This window comes from Alosa alosa, chromosome 5 (assembly GCF_017589495.1).
Source record: "Alosa alosa isolate M-15738 ecotype Scorff River chromosome 5, AALO_Geno_1.1, whole genome shotgun sequence".
Lineage (NCBI taxonomy): Eukaryota > Metazoa > Chordata > Actinopteri > Clupeiformes > Clupeidae > Alosa > Alosa alosa.
The window spans coordinates 18,820,282-18,831,542 of NC_063193.1; the positions used below are offsets into that span (position 1 = coordinate 18,820,282).

Below are 11,261 nucleotides of genomic sequence, written 5' to 3' on the forward strand. Positions count from 1 at the left end.
TAGCAGAAAGATGACTCAGGATTGGACCTGCTGGATTTGCGGGTCCATTCCATAGACCCCCCCCCCCCTCTGGATCTTTGCATGATCCTTGCCCAAGTAAATATTCTATGCCCAGAAACTGAGTGGATTCCTTCTGGAAGGAGCTGGTAGCAAAACTTGGCAGAGGCGGAGGTGGAGTGATCGTTCTAGAAGCAGACAGGACGATGAGGAATGTTCTAGAAGGAGGCTTAATCTCAGAGGAATCTCCACGTGGACATTTAGAGGGGTCTCACATGGCAGCAAGGATCTCTTCAGGGCAACAGCACCAAGGGTATCAGATAGTAGAGCTTTAATGGGCCTTAAACAACTGGTAATTAATACAGTGTGTGGCCTTAAGTCCAAAGCTCGAGTTTCCTGGACCAGCAACTCTGAGCAAGTCTGTCTGGCTTACATGAAAGAAGGGCTTTGCTGCCGGTGTATAAAACACATACTGCATGTTTTCACTTTGCATTTTCTACCTGTCAATTTGAAGAAACACGGTTTCTAGAATATTTGGTAGTCTGCATAACATTACGCTGTACGTTCTCCCTACCTCAGTGTGGGTCTTGGTACGGGCATTATTGCCAGACCTCAGCTTAAAATTACTGTAACCGCCAAGCTTTTTACCTGCACCATTAACTTCAGTTTGTTCAACACTTACTGTACAGTAGATAGCTGGGGAAGGTACAAATGCATATATCTAAACACATTCTAGAAACACCAACACCCTGTGTGTGTGTGTTCATTAGCTTAGCTAAAACTTTTTTTTAAAACATATTTGGTTTTGTTGCTATTTAGTTTTTTGTTAAAATAATGGCTTCAGCTGGTTCAGTCACTACTGTTGCCATGGTGTTGCTAGTAGGACACAGCAAGGTCCTAAATACTTTCACAGCAATAGTCCTAAATACTTTCATACAGTAATCATCCTGTGGTTTGTAATTACTAATGTCAATGCATATTTAGTGTACACCAGTGAAACAACATGGATCTAAATTGCATATAGACCCACACATCAATGCATCTGTATGTCTATAAATGTTCATATGTGTGCTCATACATGCTTATTTGGGTGACTATTTGCACTCACACAGTGTCACAGCCTGTAAGAATCCTGTTATCCCATCAGAAGAATCAAAATAACCTGAAATGGCACTGACAGACTGCTTCTTTGTTTCCACAGAGCATCCAGTCTCCCCAAACCAGCTGGCGTGATAAAGGTATGGACTCTACTGTTACATTCCCACCTGCAAATGATCAGAAGCCCTTTTGAAATAGTATACAGCATACCCTATATGTATGGCATACATTCAGTGTCTGATATGAATTTCATTAAGCACAACGTGCCAACGTGCAAGAACTGACAGATCCCATAGTGGAATGAAATGTGTTGATGTGTGTTTTGTGTTATAAGTATGAAATGTATACCTGCATTGGCATGAACCCCTTGGAGACACAGTTGTAAAGTGTGTGAAATGCTTGAAGAGTTGCATGCTGGGACAGTAGATTAACAAGACAACCATTATTTTTACCCATTTTGACATGATACATCATTTGATCACCTGAATGCTCCATATCCGACTTTTGAGTTAGACCAGACCACTGATGCTCCCTCAAACTAATTACCAGCATTTGTAATTACATTGTAAATGCATTGTTTATTTTGGCCAGTGATAAAGAGCCTCAAAGTCCAAATTTCATTTGGTCCAAGAAGTCATTCTGCAGCAGGATGTAATCCAGAGCGGGCTTGGTTTTGCTCAGTACAATGTCAGTGGAGGGAATAAATGCTTCATTACAGCACAGAGACGTTGGAAGCATCAGTGTTGCATGTGTGTGTGCCCTGGTGTGTTGGTGTGCCATTCTCCTGCATGTTGTCCTCCTCACCTCTAGGAGGAGCCATCCGAGATCCTCAAGCCCGTCCCCATAAACCACCTGGCCCACCCCACCGACCCCTCCGGCTCAGGCGCGGCCGCCCCAGCCTTCACCAAAAGCTCCAGGCTTTTTGGTGGTGGCCTGGTTGGTGGCGGGGAGTCGGCTAAACCCCCGGTCTGGGCACCACCTGTGGCCTCCATCCCCTCCGCCTCATCTGCCTTCACCCCCGCCACCTGTGCCCACCCTCCCCCGTCACACACCCCTCCACACACCACCCCCACCCCCATCAGTGCCAGGCCCAGCCCCGGCCGTGGCGCCCCCGCGCCCCCTCCCCCGCCCTCTCCATCCCCCTCCGTCCCCCACTCATCAGTCTACAACACGCCCATCAACCTCTACTCCGACGACAACGCCTGCGAGGTGGCCATGGGCCAGAGACGGGCACTGCTGGACGGTCAAGGGGAGCCCTTGCAGCTCAACGGGTGAGTTCCCCCCCCCACCTCCCCCTCCCTTCCCATGGACTCACCCCCCACCAATGCTCACACTCTGACATCTCCACCGTAACCCATAATTCCACAGCTCATAGCCCATCATGCCTCTCTCTCACGGAGGAGAGAGGCCCTAGCTGGTTGGTTGGTGCTCTGGCGTAGTCTCTCCCCATGCGTGAGGTTGCATGGGAGTTTCGGATGCTTGAGGACACGTTTCGTCACTGTGTTGGCATCCAGTTCTACAACAAGAGGGAGGGGGTTGCGTAGTGCACATAGAAACATGCATGCACACACACACACACACACACACACACCAAACAAAGACTGTTATTTAGCTCCTACACATTTTTTTGCTGTACATTCACTGTTCCGGAAACAAGGGAGCTCACAGGCCGACGCGATCAATGACACCATTGAGCGCTCCTTCCCCTTTACATTGGTTTGTTTTGCTTTGTGGTATCCCATGTGAAATGTTACTGTAGTGTTAACACAGAGTTGTTTTTATGGGGTAAAGGACGTTGGCCTGGGGGCTGTAATGTACATAGTTGCCCTGCTACCTGTAGCTGCAAGGGATCGATGACCTACATGTTCCTATGATGTACACCTCAGAGCTCTCACTACCATACCTCAGCCTCAACAGCTTAGATAGGGAGAAATGAAAACAGTTTGCTCTGAGACAGAGTATGCGATCTCATTACCCAACCTCCCTCTCGTGGGCCCATGTCAGCCCACACAACAGTTTACTTAAAACTCTGATTTGTCAGATGAGAGACAAATCGTTAGTTTGTTTGTGGTGCGGTGCTCTTGGCCGACACGCACAGTTTATTTAAACACAAAAGCACAGGGGAACAACCCCACACTGGATGTGTCACGATGATGGAAATGAGTTTTTCCCGTGGAGGGAAAAAAAAAATTCCTTAAGTCTCGGAGAGGGAGAGAGGAGAGTTACGGCTTATTTTACTACCTCGCTGTACTCCGACGCGCTTCAAATTAAAGGGTCTCTTTAGTGGAGCGCTCTCTCACACTAGTGTTTTTTTTCTGCCGAGTGCCTTTGCGCCCTAATGACACACGTCGGTATCGTCTTGCGCAAAGGAAAATGATTAATAGCGCGCGGCGCCGCATAGTGCACATGCCATCAACACACTCAGATGACGAGATGCAGGGCTGTATCTTTCTCACACTGCTGTGGTTTCTGATAACCTGGATCTACGATCTATCATACACACCCACACACACACACACACACCAAACAAAGACTGTTATTTAGCTCCTACACATTTTTTTTTTTGCTGTACATTCACTGTTCGAAACAAAGGGAGCTCACAGGCCATGGCGATCAATGACACCATTGGCCCTTCCCTTTTACATTGGTTTGTTTTGCTTTGTGGTATCCCATGTGAAATGTTACTGTAGTGTTAACACAGAGTTGTTTTTATGGGGTAAAGGACGTTGGCCTGGGGGCTGTAATGTACATAGTTGCCCTGCTACCTGTAGCTGCAAGGGATCGATGACCTACATGTTCCTATGATGTACACCTCAGAGCTCTCACTACCATACCTCAGCCTCAACAGCTTAGATAGGGAGAAATGAAAACAGTTTGCTCTGAGACAGAGTATGCGATCTCATTACCCAACCTCCCTCTCGTGGGCCCATGTCAGCCCACACAACAGTTTACTTAAAACTCTGATTTGTCAGATGAGAGACAAATCGTTAGTTTGTTTGTGGTGCGGTGCTCTTGGCCGACACGCACAGTTTATTTAAACACAAAAGCACAGGGGAACAACCCCACACTGGATGTGTCACGATGATGGAAATGAGTTTTTCCCGTGGAGGGAAAAAAAATTCCTTAAGTCTCGGAGAGGAGAGGAGAGATTACGGCTTATTTTACTACCTCGCTGTACTCCGACGCTTTCAAATTAAAGGGTCTCTTTAGTGGAGCGCTCTCTCACACTAGTGTTTTTTTTCTGCCGAGTGCCTTTGCGCCCTAATGACACACGTCGGTATCGTCTTGCGCAAAGGAAAATGATTAATAGCGCGCGGCGCCGCATAGTGCACATGCCATCAACACACTCAGATGACGAGATGCAGGGCTGTATCTTTCTCACACTGCTGTGGTTTCTGATAACCTGGATCTACGATCTATCATACACACCCACACACACACACACAATACGCACACACTTTCACTCTATCCCTACATCTCATGTTTCCGTGCGTGTGTATGTGAATGTGTGTTTATGTGTGTGTGTGTGTGTGTTTGTGTGTGTGTGTGTGTGTGTGTAGGGATGTGTATGGGGGTTTCTAAGTGTGTACTGTATGTGTGTGTGTGTGCATGTGGGGATGTGTGTGTGGGGATGTGTATGGGGGTTTCTGAGTGTGTGTGTTTGTGTATGCATTCACGTGTCTGTGTGTGTGTGTTTATCAGTTGGAGAGGTGGCTGTAGTGAAACCCAGCACGCGAGGAGTGTTTGACGTGTGTGTTTATATTTAGAGTGCCCGGGGCTTTGCTGGTATGTTGCAGTCCAATCGGGGCGGCTTTTTATGCTGCCACCCCCCCTCCCCCCTTCACTCTTATGCTGTGAAGCCTCTCCTAAAGTTAACATTGGGGCCATCATCCGTCCAAATTTCAGACGCACCTCTCCTGATTGTGTTCACTCCTCTTCACCCCTTCTCTCTGTTCCATTCTTTCTTCCCCCCATTCTGTCTGTTTTGGTAAATGGTGTGGCCGGGCTCCCCTTTCTAACAGTCACCACCACCTGGTGATATACAGCCACTGGCATTTCACACCTTTGCCTTTCCTGGCAAGGCACAGTGGAGTTGGACAAAGACATCCTGGATCCAGTTGCTGAGCCCTTGAAATGTCCTGGCTAAGCTTGAAGCTCTGAGGGTGTTGTTCTTTCTCCCTCTCTCTCTCTCTCTCTCTCTCTCTCTCTCTCTCTCTCCCCTTGGTGTGTAGACATGCGCCATGTTTTTTCTAGAGCGGCTCTGGCTTAAATTAAGGCTCGGTGAATTTGTGCAAATTTGTGGCCCCATCGCTGTTTGTATTTAAGGGCTTTATAAATAACACTGGATGGAAATCGATTTGCGGGCGCACCGCGCTCACAGCGAGCTGGGCAGAGTCAGAAACCACAGCTTTACTTGTGGGTGACGCTCTTCTCATGAGGGAAAGGGTACCCGTCAGGCAGTAATAGCAAACACACCCCCCCCCCCCCCCCCCTTCTTTGTGTGTGAGGAGGAATCTTCATGGCCTTTGACTGTTAGTGAGCCTTAATGTCATGCAGCTGTTGAACTTAAGTGGTAAACTGTAAAAATGTAATATATACTCTTCATTGGGATGCGAGAATGGCTCTGTAGGGACATGCCACACTGTCAGGTCATATTTAATAGGTTTAAAGTGCTGTGGTCAGGCACCCGGTCAAATCGCACAGCAGCCAGGGGAAAACGGTTAGGCCCTGAGGTGAGTTTGATCTGACAATCGGGTCATGGAGAACACGGATAAACCGTTGCACTTGCTAGCGGGGATGACACCGGAGCCGGCTCAGGCACCTGTCTGTCTCCATGACAGCGCAGTGCTTTTCCTCCTCCCATTACTTTGGGGACTGGGAAGAGGTGCACCCTGGTCTGGATGAATTCAGGAGACAGAGGAGCCTAATTGGAAACAAATGATGCTCGATCACTTTGTAGCCCCCCCCCCCTCCCTCTCTCTCTCTTGCTCTTTGATTTGCAGATGTGATGGAAATGGGGGTACCTCTTGCTCTCTTATCAAAAGATCTCTCCCCACCCCCCCTCTTCCTTGGGAAATGTATTCTCACGATTCCAGAAAAAGGGATCTGCCAGATGACCTCTGTTCCCTGCTCCCCCCTGCTCTCCTTGGGGAGGGAAATGCTGTTGGCCTTTTGACCATAATGAGATGCTGGCCACTCCTGTGCTTCCTTATAATTCATTGGATGTGTCGTCCGTTTGGGCTCTGGGGGAGCGAGACTCGTCTCGTTCGGTGAGTCTCCTCCCAGCTCCACCCACATTTTTAGCCCCTGGGGTCCCGCTCAGCCAGCGTGGCATGAAGCATGTGTGGAGAACAGCAGCACACATTTCATGTGTCACCCCCCTGCTGCTTTTACCAGAAAGCCACCTCTGGGGGACCTTTGGCTGACCCCTGGACCCGTGTAAACGACACACAACACACAACACACACACACACACGCACACACACACACACACACACACACACACACACACACACACACACTACACACTTGGTGCATGCTCATGTTAAAGATGCAGATCAGATGTGCAGTCATAGCTGGAACATCAGTTACAGTCTCTCTGCATGTGCATGTGCTCTCTGCATGCGTGTGTGTGTGTGTGTGTGTGTGTGTGTGTGTGTGTGTGTGTGTTGTGTGTTTGTTTCAGTCTCCAAGGGGCTTTATGGTGACACTGATATGACAGCCCGCTGTTATCTGTTACGAAACTGTCACCTTTCTCACTGTCACTTTGCAACATCTGTCTCTGAACATCTGTCTCTGAATTCATCTCTTTCTTCTCCTTTTTGCTTTCAATCCCGTAGGAGGCTGCAGTGACAAAGTTAGTATTGCGAGCATGCAAATGTCTCTTCTGTGACGTCAGTGTTGTGTGTGGTGGTGTACTGTGTGTTCTAATAAACAGTGGGCCTAGTGCCTTGCAGAAGTGTATTGATCGTCATTGCACATGAAGGTCAGGAGGAGGTCTGTCTCAGGTGACTGCAGACTTGTGAGAGATTCATGTTGCGCTAAGGAGCCTGTCTGAGCCATTTACCCTCTGATATTGTGCTGTTAGTATATTAGGATTTGAGCGCTCATATGAACACTAATGCACACTCCTACACACACACACACACACACACACACACACACACACACACACACACACATTCATGCACATGCATCCACAGACACACACACTCACAGAACTACAAGAACACTCACACACACACACACACACACACACTCATGCATCCACAGACACACACACACATTCACACACACACACACACACACACACACACACACACACACACACACACACACACACACACACACACACACACTCGTGCACAAAGGCCAAACCAACTTGGCTAATTTATTGACAGCTGATCAGCATATCTCCTGTCGCCACCTGACAGAGAGTGTGTGGCGCTGGACCTGGTGAGGGGTGGGGGGGGGGGTTCCTTTGGAATGTTCCGAATGCCAACTTCCTCCCTCCTGCATTTCATTTCCCATGGTTCCCAGGACATAGAATGAGAAGAGAAGTTGCTCAATGGCTGCTTTCTCTGTGGCTATTTTGTGTTTATCTCAATATATTTATTTTGATTCACAAAAACACAAATTTTTGGGCAGAGATAGGAAGGCCAACTGCAATTTAGAGAATATACAATAGTATGAAATAGTATGAGTATACTGGTTGGATTGTAGAGTGCATATTATTATCATTAGTTTTCCACATGCTGAGAGTGTATTGTGAGTTAATCAGTTTAGTTTTTTCAAGTGCTTAAGCTTAAACAATATAGTCCTGAATAATATGTAAAAAAAACCTGCCTTAAAGGGTGTTAAAAATCTCTCTGTGGAAGTGTTTGGGCTTTTGGCAATTGTGTCTGTTGTTTACCAAGAACTGCCACTATGCATAACCTTTCACGTAATGTGAAACAGAAATCTGAGAGGCTGATTCAACAAGATTGAGCTGTGGCTTGGTACTTGAGCTGATATACAATAGGTGCAACACTTAGAGGTATACACGTCAGCAGGGATAAAGAGCGCAGCAGCTGTTCTCTGTAGTGGCTCAATGGCTAATCAGAGAGACTTACTTTAGAGAGCAAACAGCGCACTCATGTGGCCAGAGAAGGAAATACTAAAGTTGTTTGTTTTTAGAAAAAAAAGTCATGCATAATAGCATTTTTGGTCATAGTAATTGTCTTGAGTTGGAAATATGACCTTGATTACATGGTACCTTGGTTACAAACAACTAATACATAATGATAATTTAGTTAGAAGCTAAACATGTTGGTGGATTGTACTAACAGTGTTTTCTACAGTTTGAGTTTTACAGTATACAGTGTATAGTTCAGTGTTATATTTCCCTGAAGTCTAAAAACATTTAATTCAAATTTGTTTGTGTGTGCTTGTCTTTTTTCTCCATAAAACAATCCATTAGTGGACCCCAGAGTATCTTAAAGTAAGTAAATTGCCCTGGCAGATTTGTGAACATTTATTGTAGTCTGATATTCGTTTTCACTTATCTATGATGGTCGATATGGCCCTTATACTCATTTGTCCAATTTGCTGTCACTTTTACCCTCTAGAAAAGCTCCCTCCACAAGGTAAACAGGGAAAATATAAATATGCTGAAATGTAGCAAAACTTTTTTTCTGCTAACTGTGTGTGTTAGTAGCAGTGTATTCACCACACGCATTTACATTCACACCATGCTGAGTGTGGTAGTATTTCACTAATGCTGTTTTTCCTTAAAGAACAACAAAATACGTAACTGCTGTCATGGCACAACTAAGAAAGATCCTAATGTCTAACTCTAACCCCTACTTTTGTTGAGGCAATTCCACAGTTGTGTGATTGTGATGAGTGACAGCACTCAGCATATATAGAACGGAAACAATTTTATTTTTCATAACAGTAGCTATGTTTCCTCCTAGCTTCACAGTGCTGTGTATTCCACTCGTTTGTAACAAATTACAAGTTTCTCTCAAAGTTTTTGGTTTGCCATTATGTTTAACACAAATCTAATTATGCACAATTAATTATTATTACATAAATATAATTAACTTATGTATGTTTGGCGTTCATCATGGAGCATACACAATGTAATCCTCCCATTTCAAGTTGATCTGTTTTTTTGGTTTGTTTTGCATGAGTGAAACTTACATAATGTCCTTGATGTTATGTCTTATAATGAAGGGCCTCTGAATGATGTGCCTGTGGTCTGACGGTTGTCTTTGTGTGCTGCCCATGCAGAGTCCCCAGAAGGCCGATCATCGAGACGGATATCGGATTCTACCACGTCCCCTCTCACAGTGACGCCAGCAGGAAACGCATCATGGAGGACACTGAGGACTGGCGTCCACGCACGGGCACCTCGCAGTCCCGCTCCTTCCGCATCCTCGCCCAGATCACCGGCACAGAGAACGGTGAGAGCCTCACCATCCAGAGGCCAGCAAAGGGCCCGTCCCTTCCCCTGTCTGCATTGCATGCTCTGATACAGGCCCAAGCCTTTTGAGACATTAGACTTCCAAATCTCTAGGAATCTGCATGAGAATTAGGAAATTCATTGGGAGTATGCATGAAGTTGTAACATTTAGTTCCGTCTGGAAGTATATAATGTGACAAAGGCCAAAGGCCTCTAGAAATAGTAGAAATAAGGAAAGAGATTTTTATTTTTCACTTGTCTGTAGTACTTAGTTAGTTGCAAGCACAATTTACTATACATGTCTGTAGTATTCTGAAGTCTCTGAAATGTTTTGGCATGTTTACTCACAGGGTGGGGAAAGGAGAAGGAGAGAAAGGGAAAAAAAATGTGTGTGATGATGATTGCAGACAGTAATTGTTAAATGTAACTATCATGCTTAACACAATAAAGTATAAAAAAAAAATGAAATGTTTTGGCAGCTGAATTGGAGCTACTTGATGATAGTCCTCTAAGTCATGTTGTACAGAAATAGACTAGAGACTACAGTCACTACTGTCTTAGTGTGCCACCTCACACTGTTTTACTGCATCCTTAGTGTGACCTTAGAGTACCTCACAGCAGATGTGGGAGGGTAGCAGAGAAAGAGAGAGAGAGAGAGACAGAGAGAGAGAGAGAGAGAGAGAGAGAGAGAGAGAGAGAGAGCAGTGTGCACGGCCTCTGTTTTCCTCTGTTTTGGTAAAGTGCTGCTGTGTTAGCATTGGACAGATGAGCGATTCAGGCTCTTGACATGCCGTTCTGTTTTGCAGTAGCAGCTCTTGGGCACGCAGCCTGTTGCAACATTTCAGTGAAAAGAGGGGAAAAAATTATATTTTTTATTTTCTTTTTTATTTGTTTTTTTTCCCTTCTAAAAACCAAATTGCATTTTGCGTTTCCCCCCTCAGAGCCAACACAGGAGGCTGTGGACGCTGAAAAAAAGACAAAGTGAGTAACAATTTTCTACCTGTTTGCCTGCTCTGTAGTGGCCGCCGACGTGGTGGTCTGTTTCTCTCTCTCTCTCGGTTTCGCACAGACGTGATGTTGCTGTTGTTACCGTTTCTATTTGGGTGACGGGAGGCCCCCAGTGGAGCGGGACACCCTGTGATTTTGGTGTGCTGTATCACATGGGGCATTCATTATCTCCATTCCTTGTTTATCCGCCGAAGAAATGCCGTAAACTTCCTCCATGCTTAGTTGAACACCAAATTGGAGGGGGCCACTTCTGAGAAAAGCCCTCAATTAGCCACACACACACACACACACACACACACACACACACACACACACACATGCATACATACATACATACATACATGCAGAAGTACTTCAAGATGAGGGGGATTAGCCATGATTGAGCACAGGCCCTTACAGTACATGTGCGTGTGTGTGTGTGTGTGTGTGTGTGTGTGTGTGCATGTGCATGATGCAGATGACTAGCAGTCTGCTGTGTTTTTTTGCGGTGAGTGTCACACATGTCTCAGTCCCACACGAGGTCAGCTCTCAGCCGTGAGAGTGGCTTCCATTTTGTCTTCCGGCCAGGCAGTTGGCTGATTACACACGTGAGGGATACAGAGAGAGGCTCGTGTAGTAGGAAAATCTGCGTAATTATAGCGTATAGAGAAAACGAGCCTCATCCGGACCAGTGTGTGGCGTCGCCGGGGTAGAGGGACCACACATACCGCAC

The 11,261-nt window shown here is 46.2% G+C and overlaps 1 protein-coding gene across 8 annotated transcripts in view; it reads left to right on the forward strand.

Moving 5' to 3' along the window:
* pdlim5a (PDZ and LIM domain 5a) overlaps positions 1-11,261 on the forward strand; it is a 69,278-nt gene that overhangs the window by 32,862 nt on the left and 25,155 nt on the right. For 6 of the 8 annotated variants that reach the window (XM_048243130.1, XM_048243133.1, XM_048243129.1 and 3 more), the window contains exons 4-9: positions 1,199-1,235; positions 6,936-6,952; positions 8,555-8,575; positions 8,703-8,720; positions 9,370-9,542; positions 10,483-10,522. In XM_048243130.1, coding sequence (XP_048099087.1) covers positions 1,199-1,235; positions 6,936-6,952; positions 8,555-8,575; positions 8,703-8,720; positions 9,370-9,542; positions 10,483-10,522 — 306 coding nt within the window. The remainder of the gene's footprint in view (positions 1-1,198; positions 1,236-6,935; positions 6,953-8,554; positions 8,576-8,702; positions 8,721-9,369; positions 9,543-10,482; positions 10,523-11,261) is intronic. The other 2 variants (XM_048243135.1, XM_048243136.1) reach the window with 2 other exon arrangements.